This window comes from Anopheles stephensi, chromosome 2 (genome assembly GCF_013141755.1).
Source record: "Anopheles stephensi strain Indian chromosome 2, UCI_ANSTEP_V1.0, whole genome shotgun sequence".
NCBI classification, from domain to species: domain Eukaryota; kingdom Metazoa; phylum Arthropoda; class Insecta; order Diptera; family Culicidae; genus Anopheles; species Anopheles stephensi.
In genome coordinates, this window is record NC_050202.1 from 10349811 (window position 1) to 10367516 (window position 17706).

General features: G+C 45.5%; 1 protein-coding gene across 2 annotated transcripts in view; it reads left to right on the plus strand.

Annotated features, from left to right (window-relative positions):
• Positions 1 to 130: 130 nt before the first annotated feature.
• The window catches only part of LOC118503885, a 53414-nt gene continuing 35838 nt past the window's right edge, over positions 131 to 17706 (plus strand). The window contains exons 1-3 of one of the 2 annotated variants that reach the window (XM_036037643.1): positions 131 to 272; positions 915 to 1432; positions 4845 to 5791. In XM_036037643.1, the coding sequence (XP_035893536.1) occupies positions 5767 to 5791 (25 nt within the window). In that variant the 5' untranslated portion in view covers positions 131 to 272; positions 915 to 1432; positions 4845 to 5766. The remainder of the gene's footprint in view (positions 273 to 914; positions 1433 to 4844; positions 5792 to 17706) is intronic. The other variant, XM_036037642.1, reaches the window with a different exon arrangement.

Genomic DNA, 17706 nt, shown 5'->3' on the forward strand with positions numbered 1-17706 from the left:
TTGGCTCTATTTGAATCTGACAGTTCACCGGCTGGGGAACGCACGGCTCGTCAGTGTATTGGTGTGCCGCATACTGTGCAGGGTTCGTAACCGAGCCGGAACGTATTGTTTGCTTTTCGATCGGGTGCAGTCGCCGACTCCATGCCAAACAGATTTGGAACGTTGAACGTGAAGGGTGTGTGCTTACGCGCGACAGCCCTCGTGTGTGAGATCGCGGAAGCGTGGTGTTTTGGCAGCGACGTAAAATATTTCGCGTTATCGAGGTGCGTAAGGTACAGTTTTTTTTTTGGTTTGGTGAAGTACATAAGTGAAACAAAGTGTCTAAAGTCGTGTGCCCCAAAAAAACACCGGCAACAATGTCGCGCGCGCCCGCAGTCTTATCGTAAAACCCTATTAGTCTGTCGCTGTTGGCAATTGTTGGCTACAAAAAAGTGGGACAAAATTGGCTCGCGAAGTAGCTCGAGCAGAGTAGTAAAGTGTAAACAATGTTGTTTGCGTGTGCTGCTGGAGCGCACTGTGGAACCGTGATCTCCGGCGGACGTGATCGAACCGAAAGTGTCACATTTGAATACAAACGCCGCGTTTCATTCTCGATTTGTTGCGCGTGTTGCACGTTCGATGGCTCGACGCCGCTGTGTGCTGTACTCATCGTGATTTATGGCCACCTTCCTGGGGATGGGCCTGGTGCATTCCATGGCTGTGCCGGAACAGTCTTTCCAATTTCGAGTGTCTGCGTTTAGAAGAAATTTCAAACTGGCAATACATTCTCTTTCGATCACGTCAGCAGCATGGCCGGTATCGTTGGAAAGGGGCACCATATGGCAACGATGGCTACTATGCTCTATGGCGATGCTTGAAATTAAATAATTTAACGTTATTTTTTTTAATTTTTAATTTAAATGTGTGTATTTCAGCAAAGTGAAACAACGACGCGTGGAAATAATTGTGAAGTGAAGTTTATGAAAGTGCACATAATTGTAAGGAGAAAAAAAAGCCTCTAGAAATTAATTACACTTATCGATTGTGTAAATAATCGAATTTAATTTAATACCAACACGCCGTCTTGTTAGTGGGGAAAGTGGAGCAAAAGCCGAAAATCGAAACGCAGCTAAACTTGAACCTATTGGCCCTTTATTCGTGGTCTGCCCTCTTGCAGATAACGCACGAGCAGACGGCCACATGTGCTGCATTTAATTTTGGGCAGCTCTTGAGATTGGGGGGCCCCGTTTTCTAATCGAAAATTGTACAGATCAGCATTCAAAAGCCTTCCCAACGCTGGTTCACTCCTCCGCTTGGTGCTCAAGTGCAGTGTGTTGTGAATGTGTTTCTTATCTTTTTGCTCTCGGAGGTAAAAAAATAACGAACCATAGCAGGAGTTGTTTAACGTAAGTTCCTGAACCCGGAACATGAACCATTATAACGATGGAAGAAGGTAAGTCACTTATCCCTTTAAATAAAATAAATAAATCTGTTTTTGGGTTGTTAGGGAGGAAAAAAAAACGCTGAGAACATTATCCGTGGTTGGAGGTGTGTGAGGTTAGATCGTTTCCGTTCCTTTTTGAAATCCTTATCGGGATGTTCCGGACAGCGCATGGCACATCGCGCTCCATACCGGATGTTAATGAGAGCGAAGCATGCTTTTTTCCCCCGTTTTTCGTCCATTTCTTCGATCTTCATCGAAACCTCTTGACATGCGGCAAAAACCCAGCATCACCACCATGTGTTTGTTGGCTGATGGTTGAAAAATGGATCATCTGTTTTTCTTCCTCGCGAGACCATAGTAGGCCACGGAGGAGTGTTTGTGTGCTCCTGTGTGCTACGATCCTTGTTTTTGTGTTGTCGATATGTGCGGCAGTTTTTACAGTGTATGAAGTGTAAATTCGGACAAGCTGATAATGAGGATTATTTGATTCGATAAAAATGGGCTGGTCGTATTGCTTTTTCCACGTTTGGTAATGATGCTTTTGAAGGTTTACAGTTGCTATTTTTTATTTAATATCTTAACTTTTTATTAACTTTTCACAACGAAAAAAAAAGATCATAAATTAGCTTTCAATTTCTACTTCTTCCTCCCCTCTCTCCCAGTTCCCTTCTGAACCGTTTCACGCAAGATTGACCGTACAGTTAGGGAAATTTGAAATTTTTACTGTCCTTAACTTGGAAGTTCAAGTACTGTAGTGTCAAGAAGTAGAAGAAGAAGTGTATGAAAAAATAGGAAGAAAAAGAAGAATTGTTAAAGCACAAGTATAACATATGAAGTGCAATAAATATGGGGTGGTTGACGTGACAACGGCTCCGGTCTTCATACGGTAGGACCGGGGTTGAAATCCCATTCGGACGGTTCCCCCAAAGTGGAGTCTTGACTTTCCAACTACTTGGTGTCATTAAGTCTAGTAAGCCAGAAATGGCAAGCATGACCTAAAAGTTGGCGTTCGTTAGGCCAGGAAGAGAGAGAAATATAAAGTTTTATCTCCGCAAAATTTTGTAAACGCAATTTTTTAAAAGAAAATAAAATGTTTTATCAATTTTTCAAGCCAAATATAGATATTGTGATAAAATCGTACTCCCAAGATTTATTCGTTGAAAGGCTTACTTTCTCCAATTTAAGTACCAAAGTTTGATAACTTTTTCTTTTGTATAAAGGGCACTTGGTTGGAATGCAGTTAAAGCAATGTCTTAAGTTACAGTACAAATTGACCGTCTGTGGAAGTGAAGGGTCCTTCACAATGTCCCTCAAAGTCGAACCTTTTTTTTCTACTCCAAGTTGTCCGGATTAGTGTTTGAGCCACTGTAAACTGTGCTTAGAAGTTTTCACATTTATTACAAAAAAAAAAACGTTATCGATTAAGTCAAGCATTTCCAGAGCTGTTTAGCAACTCGAATGAAAAATGCCAAAATAATGGCTTCGGGACAAACGTTTTTATTTTTCGGGGGCAGTCATCGAATTTGTTATGCTTTTTAAGGGCTGCTTAAGAGCTCATAACGGACTGTCTTAGCTTCCCTAGTTAACGCTGCCGTGCGAACATGCTTACCTGTCGGCACAGCTAAACGGGTGTGTTGACAAATTTGACTTGAACCTAATAAAGCACTTCAGGAAGCTGCCGGTTGAATGAAGCTGAAGCTGTCGGTACCGGTAAATAATAAAATCTGGAAGGTAAGAACCTTCGCTTGCGTTTTGTTCCGTATGTGGTTTTGCCTTGCTTGTTACCTCCTTTTTTCTAAGATGAAATGCGAGATAAGAGGTTCGCTTGGTTTTTTGTTGTTAAGGGTCATAAAAGGTACTCCCGGGAGGGGAAGGTAACGCACGCACCCGGAACACGATCGGAGATTTCGGGCAGGGACATATAAAACTTCCCGAGGGATTTTACCGTACGGAGGGAACCATCTGTGGTTCATTAATAAAAACAGTACCGGCAGGGCTAGTAGCTAGGCGCCATCCTTCCATGTGTCCTTGCAGCACGACGTTAACCATCTTACCGCGTTTCGGATGCAATTAGTTACACCGGCGCAGCATCTGCAGCATCTTCTGGTTGGGCTTTCCATTAGGGCAAAGTCCCCAGAGACATCTTGTGAGGATGAAACGAGAAGTTGATACATGGCTTTGGTGTACCTCTTCAATCCTTTCGAGATGTCATCGCTTCGGAGTGCATTGACTTTGTCAGGAATCCGGCAATCGGTTAAAAAAGGGGTAGCTTAACGTGTGTCTTGAGGTGTTTATTGTTGCGCCGGAGATTACTCCGAAGGTGACAATGTTCTGAAGTTTTTTATGAGGGTCTGCTTCATCACCCAACCAAGATGCTGCAGTTGGAGTTCTTTTCTTATGCAATTGAAGTCTCTTTTTTAATTTAAATTAAATTTATTAAATCTTTTTCTTTGTGCTAGTGGATTTATTATTTTCATATTATGCAAATTAAAAACTAACGCACATTGTAATAACTTTCCAATAAATTATTCCATTGTGCGAAGCTTAATCAGCTGCTAAAAAGCATTGTGGCGATTGAAATTTGTTTTTCATTTAAATAAATGTTGGAGGAACAAAAAATCTTTCAAAAAAGCGACCTTTCCATTCAAATAAGGTGTGAGAAAAGGTCCTCGATAAAATTTTAAACCCATTATTGTAGGATTTTTTTTTTCTCGGACTCCCATATTCCACCAGCATCCTACCGGCATTCTCCCATAAGGACTCTCCCGGTTAGTAAGGTCGTCCATAAATCGGAGCACTTAAAGTTCGATTGAAAACCTCTTTTTTCTCTCTCTCTCAACGCCGCCCTCTCGTCGCGGTCCCGGCGATATCGGCGACCGGGCAACACATATGGAATGGATTGGATTACAGTCGACTGTTTCCGAGTGGAATAAAATCCCTTCCAAAAAAAAAACCTTCGCCAGCAGGGTTTTTTAAGGGAACATCGAGTGGTAGTTGTTGTTATTTTTGGTTTTTTTCCCCCATCTGTTCAAACGAACACGGACCGATCGCTTTCCAAGTGTGGTTGGGTCGCGGATCCCGGAGGGTGTTTGAGGAGGAAGCAAGCACGAACTGTCCTCTGCCGGGTTCCGTTTCGGTTGAAAAATTATGGCATCGGTCGTTACTCGATCTCCGGCGTTTTGTTTCTGGCCCTATTTTGGCAACGATTTTGTTGTTTTGTGCGACTTGTGTTGGCCTATTGTGTTTGTTGAGGTGACGCGTCTAGATTTAGGGGGGATTTGGGCCCTGCCAAAGACCCATTGACATTGGCAATTTCGTTTGATACTTGAGATCGAGTCAATTGGTGGAAGAAATACGCGTGAAGTTGCTCCGATTGTTGCAATTGTTATAGAATTTACATCATTCCTCTTTTTCTTTGCAGAACTCTACACAGTCAGCAGAACCACTCAACATGATCGAGTTCCCGCTCAACTAGCAGGGCAACACGGCAGCCATTCGATAAGTTGAGCAAAAAAGCACGCTCGCAAGGTGCATCGGATAAACTGCTAGCAAACGTCAGCACAATTTGTTCTGATCCACCAAGACGATCGTGTGCCCTTAAAAGCGCAAAGGCCAGTGGAGTAGCAGTGACACGGAGCTCTCCGTCCGGGGCTCAGAATTACAGCTGATGTTGATGCGTTGTTGCTTCATCGCGCTATAACCGGTGGGTGTCAGATTCGAGCCAAGATCAGGCAGTTAAGGCAGAAGAAGAACAAGATCCTCAAGACCGTACCGGAGATCCGCGTTTATGGAGTGAAGTGTGCTGACGGGTTGCAAAACCGAAAAGTGCACTGTTTGGTTGATCTGATTTCGTGTGCAACAGGGAGCGGCTTCTGAGGGACCGACCGGGTAGTGAATCATCTTCTCCCTTCCCAGGGTTACCCTCGAGGTAGGCGATTAGTCCTGAGGAGCTTCTGTTTGTGGTACGCCCTCCTTTTACCCTACCTACCAGAGTGTTTACGGTTTTGTTTGCGTTTGGAGTTTGTTTTTTTTTTTTTGCGTTTGGCCTGACGAGTTTGCAAAAGTGTGTTGTGCATGCAGTACTAGAGTGCATTCGTAGAGTGTGCGGTTGTGTGTGTTGTTAGCTTCCCTTGCTGCCCTGGAGCAGCAGCTTGTAGCTGGTGAAGACATAAATTGTGCAGAATATACTCGCGATTAGTCACTCGCTGGTGACATCAGCCTTGTGTGTGTGCCTTGAATTTTGAACCGGTCGGAAGTTGTCACAAGGACCGATCTTACGGTCGCTCCAGAAAGCCGTCCCTTTCTCTGGAATAGAGCTCGAGCGCGCGAAGAAAGGCCTCAAAATGGTTCTCTGTGACAGTGATTTAGGTGAGTACAAATATGGAGTCCGATTTTTTAACTCTCTTTTAGGTCTTGCTTGTTGTTTGTTTTTTTCTCCATCGCTTCCAAGGATTGAGTCTTGAGACACGGGTTTCCCGACAACGTATCTCCACCATTGACACGCGGGTTGAGGTGCGTTGAATGGGGTTGATTGTAGTCGTACATCTATTTCGGGCGTAAATCTTTACACACAAACGGTTTGACATCTTGCGGGCAGCCAGCAATCCCGGCACTTCCGCCATAAGCGATGGATCAAACAAACCTTAAATGTCATAAAGTGTACCGCGCGCCTGGTGACACAAACACCGAAAGGCCCCATCGCATCCCGACACGCAGCAGTTGGAGTGATGCGATGCGTCTGTCAATTGACTTTTATCTAATGCACTTTTACCGCCTCGGTTCCCAACAACACTTGGCGTCGCAGGAACTTCACACGCCATATTGCATCGCATTAATGGCTGTTCTAGCGCGGTTCTAGTGCGGTTTCCTCTCTTTACTGATTTTACGAGCGACATAAATCACGGTAATTTCTCACATCGTCTACCCAATTCATAAGCCGACAGATATGGATTAGTTCTGGTGGGACCAATGGTGGATCTTGGGGGATCTCTCTCAGCAGCAGTGTCTCAGAACTTTTTCTGATGAATATATGACATTTAAAAGAGCATGGTCTAAAGCTATGTTCAATAGAATTGCATAATTTGATTAATCTTTTGGCACGTACACCTAACGACCTGTGATGTGTGTACGTTTTCTCCTCAAATGACATGACCACCATGATGGTGGTCACGATTGGCTGATTTTCACACATTATAAATTAAGCAAAATGGACGCACTTTTCGGTGCAAAGAAAGCTTACGGCGTTGAAATCAATTTATCAACCAGCTTCAAAATGTGAAGTCAATGCCCATCCATCCATCTGCTTGTTCATTCACCGCTTGAATGGATGACCGATTGACACATCAAGGGTTCACCAACCGCTCAGGGCGATCGTCGTGTCCCATTCGAAAGATATGCCCCAAAGCCCCGACACGTTGGGCTGACCTTTGCGTTTCATCGATTGCCAAGATTTCCTGCTGAATGGTAGGAATCTTCCATTCCCATCCGTGTGATCGACTTCACACTTTGGCACCGATTGGGCGCTCCAAACTTCCACTTCTCCAGACGTGACTTCGTTTCGCCAGGTTAGACCTCAGGTTGGAGGTGGGTGCTAGTAACGATCGCCCATCGTTTTCGTTGTTTCCCACCGGTGTTCTACTCGGGTGACCTAGTCTTTCACACCTTGTACTGGCTCGTTGCTGACTGGGCGATGGGGTAATTGAAGTAAAGAAGGCTTCCCGACCTCTCATTGCTTAACGCGTTCTTCTGGCCCTCAGCTTTTTTTTGGTGAGATTCCCTTAGGATTGTTTCACATTCCAGAAAGCATTCCTAGCCCTGTTGAAGAGTTGAAGAGGCCGAAGGTGTTGGCATATTTTATAGCATTCGAAACCAACTTATCTCAAGCTAAAGGGTTAGCAAGATAATACATATTTAGGTACTTGCATAATGAAATCGCACTAGCTTTAGCCACTAACAGCTCTGCCAAGTTATTTAGTTCAGCCATGTTTGTTGCGTCTTTCAATGGCCGCTTGACAGGTGTAGGTGACGAATTGCAATTTCTTTTTGCCCCAAAGCAAAACACCATTAATCGCGAAGAACAGATGCCATTGGCTGTATCAACGTATTCAAATGGTATCTAATTAGAGGGAATGCTGAGCGCGGTAGTCACACCAGCACGCCATCCGAGTGAGACATAACCATGGTAGCATGTGACACATTATCAGCTTGTTGACGGTCGCCGACATGCTCGCGTTGAAGCTGCAGAACATGCCAAGGGCCTATATGCGGTGGAATGAAGCCTAATTAACGGCACGTTGCATCATTATCGTAATCTCCTCCACGTAAGCGCTGTAGCCATTTTCAAGCTATTTAAATTACTGCGTAAGAGCTGCGTTAGCTGTCAAAAGTGGTAGCTTCCTCTGCCACCGAGCGTCAATGTCCAAGCGGCCAACTTTAATAGCTTCCAGGCCTGTGATTACCTGCCTGATTGTTAAGCCGTTTGTTTGTTTATTTGTTTGAGCGGAGCCATAAAACCACCCATTCTTGCTGAAGGGCAGATAAATTATGAAACAATAGACACCTCTTTTGGAGCCTGTTAGGTGTCTGTGCAGCGGCCACGCCACGCTGCTCAATGTCGAACCCATGATTGATCCACAAAACCCTAAAGAAAGAAGGCCTCAAGCTTCAAGGTGAATCTTCGTTCAAAAGCCGAATTGTGTAGAAGATAGATCATGATCGTTTGAATCTTGCAGCGTCCTATGACCTACGAGAAATTTGGTTGAATTGTTGTCCAACTATTGTTCTGCTAGTGTGTGCGTGCAGCCAATCGAAAATCTTGACTCGCTCCAGAGACCGGCTTTCTACCCCCATCCGTGGATGGTAGATGTTTTAATGGTCGTGAAAACTTATCGAGCCGTGACCGACGAGCGGAAAATTCTTCTCCCGCTCGTTGCCCCGGTCCTTTCCCCACACCTGAACCGGGGCCTCATTTCTTCACCCGAGTTTAGCATTATAATTAGCAAGTATAATTTTTCGCCCTCGGGAGTCTAGAATTCGGATTTAGCTCCATTTTAGGAGCGTTCGCCCGGGCATTGCGTCGTTGTGCACGACTCCATTGCGAAGATGTGTACTTCTAGCTCACGACTCTTTGTGGAACAGGTGAATCCCGTGCTGTGGTACGCTGTGGGACACTCCTAATGCTCTATGATGGTGCACCATCACGCTGCTTCACTTTCCTTTTCGTTCCTGTTTCGTGCCACCGGTGCTCAGCTATTTTCAATATTTGGATGTTTGCGTTGCGTTCTTAGCTTCCTAGAATGGAATGTTTGACGTACAGCGATGCGGGCCTTGATGGGTCCCGAAATTATTCCGTCCAGAAGAAAACCCTGGCAAGCGAACGGGACCTCAACTGATGCACAGCATGGAATTTTCGAGCTTAGAAACCTCGTGCTATCTGACCGTTTTAAGCTGCATATTTTATGCTTCTCCACCGATGGCATTCATGATGGATATTTACATTGACCAAAAGCGGACGGAATGTTCTACCAACCAATGTTCCTACGGGCGCTGGAAGAACCGAATCCGATGCAACCCGGCTGCTGCTGGTGGATTAAGAAATCGATGGCACGAAGAACATGTTTTTAATGATATGTAAGGGTTCGGTGCAGCGGACCATAGCCGGTCGTAAAGCACGGTCAGGGTCCGAGACACCGGTCCCGCACCACACGGTGCGCTATCGTATTACAGGGGGCTTTATAAATCAAGTGGGTAATGAATTTTAATTCTTGGCTCAAACCATGTCAGGCACCGAATGATTGCCGCCGACTACCGTTTGGCACTCGCACTGGAATTTAGGTGAAGATACCGAGGGACTTTTATTGACAGTATGGACATATGATGGACGCGTATGGAAGCAATGCTTAAATTGCAACTATCGAGGAAGATTGTTATATGCAATGCTTAAGACACGTTTATGAGTTTCTGCATCGATGATCACCTGATTAAAGGCGGTAATGATCCGTCCAGCTACTGCCTTTCCCGTGCAATTCTGATTGTACCCTTCCTAGAACAGGCTTCCCTCCGACCCGATCGCCGATCGTTCTATTCCACAAGTTTGCTAGAGAATCAACGAAAATTCCATCACGCACTTTAAGCCACACCGCCCCGACACAGGATCTCTGTCAAGCGTGAAGGAACCGAAACATCCGTTCTAGAGCCGCGATCACGTACGAAGTCCACTGTCATCGTCCGATACACAGTCAATGGTAGGCCGTACACACGGCCATTTGTGGGCTTTAAGGTGAGGCTTCACTGTCGCGGAAAGGCTTTTGCTGCCGCTGGGCAACATCCGCTACCCGGCAGTCCCGCATAAATGGCGTACCGTAACGCCGCAAAAGGGGGTTTGACAGAATGGTGGAATGGCTTTCGGAATTGTCTATCCCACTTCGCGATAGGAAGACACAAATAGTAATGTGTGTTTAAACAGGAAAAGGCAAATAGACGTACGCTTGATGGGCAGGCAATGATGGTGGTGGATTGGTTCGAGACGAACCGGAAAAGTCATCAAGAATTGATCGATTAGCTCGGGGCGCGCGACGGTGTCCACTCTTCGGAGTTTGCAGTGGTCCGAGTGGTAAGAGGTTTGGACTGCAGCACCGTTCTAGGCAAAGTGATGGACAACAATTCTATAGACAATCGATTTGTACATCGGCGAGCTTACTGAGGTAAAGTCTTTGGGTAGCGTAAGAAGACCTTTCTCCAGCTTACCACCAACAACATCTGGCCCTATTTACCGATGTTGGGGTGAATGTTGGAAAGAAAGTTCTTTCTATCCCGGAGCGAAGTTCTTCATCACGACACCCTTCGCAGACGGCCAAGCACTTATTTTCACGTCATTCACGACGGCCATGCTCTGGACGTTATTGGTGTTTTGCTTGGTGGGCCGGTAAAAACAATAACACAGTTATTACTGTCAATCATTCGGAGACCCCGGACCCTCTTCTACCTTATGGAAACTGTCAAAACGGTTTGGGTAAATTTGGAGATATCTCAGAACTGTTGCGAAGAACGCCACAGCCAACGATAAACTGCCGTTAAATGAACAGCAATGTTCGTAAAAGGCCTTTAATTCCCTCGTCATCGAACTGATTACAGGTCGGCAACACACAGGACAAGCAAGCGGCCCGTTCACGACCCACTGCATGTATGATTGCATCGGCAAAGCATGCACCGAGCATGGGGCAGGGAATAATTTCGTACAGGGAAATTCGCCTTTAAGCTGCTGCCTTCGCTGACCTAGGTGTGCGCGGAAGACACGCGTGTTTGCAAATGAGCACACAGCGGCAGTTGTCCGGCTCGACGACAACTGAAGTCCGTCAGCCCGGCGGAAGCGAATGGTAAAAGACAGGAAGGCATAATCTGCCATAATGTGCGCCGCCGTCTTTTCGCCATCTGTCTCTCGGTCGTGGTGCGGCGGAGATCGTCTGCCTGCTTGCTAGCTGTCCTGCTGTCTTCTCAACCCATTTCGCGGTGTACAGGTGTGAAGATGAACGCGAGCCTACTTGGTGATTGGAGACTACCCATTTTTTGGATCTTCCTTTCGGTGTCAGTAAGTCAGAGGGCGTGCTGCAAGCCTAGCAACATCTAATCAAGCTCACTAAGCCGGGACAGAATCACCACCAACATGACATTAGAGCTGTTTTTGTGTGTCGAAATGAAAAAAAAAAGATCTTATCGTGGCGAGATGTGTGTCAGCAAGAGTCAGGTTCTGCTTCGTCGATCAGCATATTTTCTCTACCGCCGTAAAAAAAGGAAGTCCAATCAATATCGTCGAGTCGTGGCTCAGAAAAAGACGTCGCGTGGCATCGTGTTGCGCATGAGCGCTAGGCGCTTCCTCGATCTTCATCGATGGGTATAGCTCTTCTGAAAGGCAGGACGTACTGAGCATAAAAGCTAGCGACTGGGCGAGATATAGGGCTGCCCGATGTGCAACCTTCCCGAACGCGCACACACGTGCCCCACGTGAAAACACCGGTGAAGAGTCATTGGCGCTCGCACTAAAACTCGTTCACTGTGACAGACCATATTTAGGATGGATCGCAAAGTTCCAGTGCGTTGTTTCGGCTGACTCATCCCTTGAGGAAAGCCAAAATGAGGCCGGAATGGTGCGGTACCGGAATTTTACCGCCTTTGTTCCGCCAAAGCCCCCAATCCTGACGCGTCATTTTATTGTGCACACCTGAGATGTTCTGGAAGGGGCGTGTGTGTGTGTGGGTTCGTCACGGTTGGCAGGCAATTCTTTGTTGTACAAGCGTTATTACGATGTACAAACAAAAAAACAAGAGGGGAGGAGAAATGGCTAGTATTTTATAGTGTTGAAAAAGGAATTAGCCGCCCATTGTAGACTGGTACGCACCTTTCTACAGTCACATAGTGCAGTCCGAATTTTTCCAGCACTGCATCCGGGACCTTGTGGACTGCTCAGTATTTCACAGGAAATCATCACAGCCCTGGGGAATCAGAGGCCTGCCTCTTGCGCATGAATTGCTCGTATGCCGCGGAACGGGGGAAAAAAACTGAAACGTTTAAATCCACTTAAATGGTTACGCTTCTATGCTTCCGCTGTATGTTGCAACTCGCGTGCGTCTGCTGTATATTGTTTCGGTTGTGTTCACGCATATAGAGGCGAATGCCTCACCAAAGCCCTTTTTCCGTGCCGGAATTGGGGCTTTTCACAGTGTTCCTGATCAGTGGAGAAGATCAGATTTTAGCTAGGCTCCAGAGTATATAATGAGGTTGTTTTTAATATTAGAAGCTATAATATATTGCTATATTGCTATAATAATTCCTAATATAATAACTTCATGTAATAATTCACACATATAAGCGTAGGGCGACCCGATGGCGGATGTGACAGCAGCGTCGGTCTTTACACGGTAGGAATGGGGTTCAAATGCCATCTAGGCCTTTCCCCCAAGTCCCCTTCAAGGATCCAACTATGAGGTATCAATAAGTCTAGGAAGCCAAAAATGGCAGGCATGGCCTTAAGAGGTCGTTAGATCAAAAAAGAAGAAGGAGAAGCGTATGCCTCACCAAAACCCTTATTCTGTCCCGAAGTTGGGCCTTTCCACGGGTTTCAACTTCCCTTCGATGTATACAGCGATGCAGTTTTTTTATAGCAGAAGATGCTATAATAATACCTCCCCGAGGATTTTCCAGCCAATTTCTCCCTCTTTGTAACTGAATCGATGTGACTTTTTTTTTGGAGGACTAATTGTATACCCATTAGAATAAAAACTATCCGCTCAATAAGGCACAAATCCCCGCTGGAAGCCACCATTATTCTCCTTCGTTTTTGAGCTCTCAGTAAATCTCTTCTGCAAACAAGCAAAAAACTGATCCGTCCGTTTGCAGGCTCATTATCCTGCAGTTAAATCGCTTCAAGCAGGATGGATTCACTTTCGGGTATCGTTTGTTTGCTTTTCCAGCGCTTAAAGAACAGCAGCGACAGCAACAACTGCCATCAGATCGGGGTCGAGGCTGGGGCGTGATTAATTGCTATAAATTTTATACCACTCTCGGGTTCGATACCCATTCTCTGTCACATACGCGCAGCGGGATAAATTAGGTATTTGTTGCCGCTTTGTGTCGCAAGTTTTTTGTTGTGTTGTTGTTAATTTTCCCTCCCCCCGCGGGTTTGTTTTTCCTTTCCCCTTTTCCACTCTTCCATTTCACCCCATGGCCAAGGATCGGCGCCTGGGGGGGGTCTCTGGTCTCGGAGTCATTGTTTGCATAAACAACGAGTGCACGAGAGCATGCTGCTGCAGTCCAGATTCGGAAACAAAACGTTGGAACGCCATGATGCTCTGGCTGTTGTTGTCCGTAGGGTGAAAGTCATGCTTTATGGGAAAATGACAAATTTTAAATGGTGGCATTTTGTGTAGTACCGCGGCGAGCACTATGGGAGCATTTACAGCTTGCCGGATGTGACTGTTTGCCGTAGGGCGGTGGTACAGCAAATTAGATGCAGTTTGATCGTTGGAAGAGATTTCAAATTTAATTTTATTTGTTGCTATTACAATAACATTTGTCTGTTTTTTTGTTTCTTCTGCATGGTGTGATTTAAATAACAAAACAATCTTCTCCCATTTCCTGGAGTCTCCGTAGTGCTAATGAATCGACTGAAGAAAACCCCCTCCTGGTCCGCGTTTTTTTTCTCATCAATCTACTACTGTACACCATCATCAATTATGATAAAGTGCGCTGATGAAGTAAAAAATGTGTTTGCACGTCCATTAAGCCGGCATGTCAATTGAGTGCAAGAAACCCGGACGATGCGCGCGCATTTGCAATATATATGCAAACAATCGGCAACAATTGAATGTCTTCATCGAGGCACTGGACATGCTGCCGGCATTCCATTGCTTCCAGCCCGGTTCGGTTGATTAGCCGTGGGAGTCCCAACTAGCTGGCGAGCCATCCAAACACAATGAACACCACAGACACACACACACACACTCATGTTGGTGACTTTTGATTGTAATCAGCTGCAAATGCCAGACAGAACTGAGCAGAGAAGCAGGATCGTTCTTCTTTGAGCACTGTTGAGAAGCCCGAGAGAATCTTGGGAAGAAAAGAAACGCACAACTGTAAGTAATTATGCTTCTCGGTGGGTTTGGAGACCACAGCGCCGCACTCGAAGCTGGAAAGATGGAAAGCAGCAGATTAGACAGAATCTGAACTCGAAACTGTCGAGCATTGTTGATGGGTGTTTGCCGGGCTGCACTATGAGCCTTTGGTTGGATAAAAGTTGAAGACTTCGTATTTATAAATTTTGAACTGAGCGTGAGACGCCTTCTTTGACCATGTAGACGACCTAAAAAGGGCTTTAAACCGTGCGCAGACGTCTGGTGTCATTCTCAAGACATCACCATAGCCTAGTGACTGAGTGAAGTACAATACCGAGGTCACTATATTGTGGTGGATTAAAAATTGTTTATCCTGACATACCTTACCAAAAACTTTACTTAATCGCTTCCCGTCGCACTTGACTCAGAGGAATCTATTAGTTTTAGAACGTATCGATGTCCCAGAAGGTAGACAACTCTCACATACAGCCTGGGAGCTACACAGTAGTGGGTCAAGCTGCCTGGAAGCTCTAAGCAGAATAGAAGTTGGAGGCCCCCAAGACCTCGAATCTACTGACAGGGCCAAAATCCACATGAGATGAGGTCCCTTATGGAGTACAGAATTTGTACCTTTTCAATGATCGAGGTTCTTCGAGCCCCTGTAGGAAGATAGGTCTATGTCGATATGATCGGGACCCCTGAAAACTCCCTTAGCTTCTGCTTAGATTGCTTATACTAAGATCCGCCGCTGAAGAAACATACAACATTATTAAATCAAAATCTAAGCATGCCATCCACTGTTCGTGTGGACATCCAAAACAGGCTTTAGAACGGGTTGAGTTGTCCGGTATCATTCTCAAGATAACACCAGAGTCTAATGAGTCTAATTAGCTGAACAATTTGTTTTTGTATCCATTATCAAATTTTACCGTGATTTGGAGGCCTTCATTACTTTTGAAACGAGTCCATGTCACAGAGGCGTAGCAAATTTTCCCTTAACTTTAGGATGACCTGAGTCAAACCACCATAACCCTTGAGCGTATCTAAACTTCAATATTTACGTTCGACTCAAAATAGATGGAGTTTTAGACGAATCAGCACTATTGACAGGACGTCATTATTTGCTTATATTTACAAAAAACGTTCTTGTTATTCGAGGATAACTACCCTCGGACATGACTGACAATTTTGTCCCGCCAATTTGCTTACCATTTCCCACAGTTCTTCAGCTTCAAATCGAACTGTTCAACAGCATATGCTGATGACGTTGGTTACCAACAACAAAAAGAGACGATTATTCTGAAACGCACGCTGCAGCAAACTTGCAGTTGGCAATAAATGTGTTTCTACTTCGTTTTTTTTTGTTGCGCTTGTGCTGGAAAATGCACGCACGCATGCTGCGCGAACGCATCGCTCGTCGCGCTGCGTGGAAAAATAAAATGCATCTCTGTTTTATTGGCGGGCGTCTGTCTCGCAGTGCAACCCTCGCATCTGGTAATTGCACGCTCGAGGTAATGTTAGTTTTATGCTTTGTTTGTGCGTGATGCTTCTCATGCCGGTCATGCCGCTGCAAGCGCACACACTTCCATTGTACCTATATCTCTGCCAGCGCATCGTAAGCCCTTTGCAACGGGGCTTGCAGTTACTGTTGCAGCACCCTCTCGGTTCATCATGACGATGCAAAACCGTATCGGTTTCATTGCAATTTGGTTTTCTTTGGTTACAGTCTGTCGTGCGTGCGTACAAACATTTACTCTTTTCGGTCCGCTTTAGGCAATCACAAGGGCGCTTACCGTTAGATCTGTGGAGGGATGCACCGATGTGGGGGTCTGTGGGGACAACATGACATGAGGGTGGATCGACGGCAGGAGAAGAAAAAGTGTTAATTGCTTAATTAATATTTGCTACGTAATTGAATTCGTTTCGTCAAAATGCACCGCCTAATGAATGTGTGGAAGCTGTTTGGGCACATTTTGTCCGCAAAAAAAAGTCCATGATCGTGAAACATTCCATTTCCACGCCACGATGGCAATCAGTTTTCCCTTTTTCTTTCGTTTTCCATCCCCAAAAACACCGGTTATCGGATCCGGAGACGCACGCACCTTGTGATCTAATGTCTAATGTGATCTGTGCGATCACGGTTATTGCATAATATTGGTCGAAACCCCAACAAGAGCAATAGGAAACGGAGCACAAGCCAAGATATAGACGAGATTGCTGTGGAGCAATTACCGCCTGCTAATGTTATGCGCACGACGGTTCACGGTTCAGCGTAAGGTGCTGGATTTTTATATCGCATTTTGTTTTTAGGGCGTAATGATGATAGCATCTAATTATGGGGCCGCGAATGCACCCAAGTGCATCTACATTTGGTAGCTTGTTTGGTGGGTGCCGGGGCGCTTGTAATTGGCACCGGTTGGCACCTGCGTGGTTCCGCCGAAAATGGTGAGGGCGATAATTGTGACGGTAATCGAAACGGTAAACGGTGATTTATCTGTATAATTGGATAATTTGTTTGCCCGGTTAGATCTCAATTCAAAGGGGTAGTGTGTATGTGTGTATATGTGTGTGAATTTAAGCAGTGATCACTAAATATTAATCAGTTCTTCGAGTTTGGTCGGATGCAGAAGAGATTAGTACCACTAGGTACTTCGAGAGTTCGGTGGCTACTGAAGCATCTGAAAGACTGAAGGACTTATAATGTGGATTTGAGGACTTGTGACTCGTAGTGTACTAGCGATTTAAGCACAGTCACTTCTTGTCGGTCTTGTGGCGGTCTGGTGGCAGAGGCGACAGCGGTGCGGGTCTTCGTACGGCAGGACCACCGTTCAAATCCTATCCAAAACCACCTTGGCGTACGCAGGGCTACGGGTAAAAGCAAGTCACAGAAAGCTGAAAATGGCAGACCCGACCATCCATTTTTGAAGATCATTTCTCTGATCTCCAGACTCTTCTAGACTCATACGAATAAGATCGTGGGCTTGACTCGCTAACGTCTGTCGTTGCTAAGGATTGATGTCCATACACCTTATGTAATGTCCAGTAAACATGTGGTTCAACAAGTTTTGGGAATGACCACGTGTTCGATACCGCGCAAATGTTAGAATTGCTTCATTTTCTTTTCTTATAGCCTTTAACGTATACCTTACAACTCAACTGAAATGCAGTTGGGAAACAGATCATCAGAAATCCTTCACTAAAGGTTCTTTAGACACTTTGGGAGCTACAAGAGAAGGACGATGAGCTTGAGTGTTACATCTCAACTTAAGTTGCCACTCTCAGTGTGTTTCGGGATCAAAATGCCCCAACCAAAAGAATTAAAAAAGAAAGCATCAATTTCAGTAAACAAAAGTGACCTTATTTGAGAACGAGCTCTCGCTGGCCCATCGAACGAATCAAAAGAGATTAATTCCTTCGCTAGGAAGAAAAAAAACGACTGCCTGCAACGTGGGACCTTCTCCACACACACACACACTCCACGATCACTTTCCAAATATTTACTTCATGCTAGCGTTCATGCCAGCGCTCGGGCAGAATGACCGCTCACTCGGTTGGGTCCACGATCGGTGGCGGGGAGGATCAATTTTCCACCGAGAATTCCCCAAAAAGAACAGAATTGCCGATAACAATGGGGTGCGTGGGGAGGGGGGGGGGGGGAGGAGGTGCAAGATTGGTTTC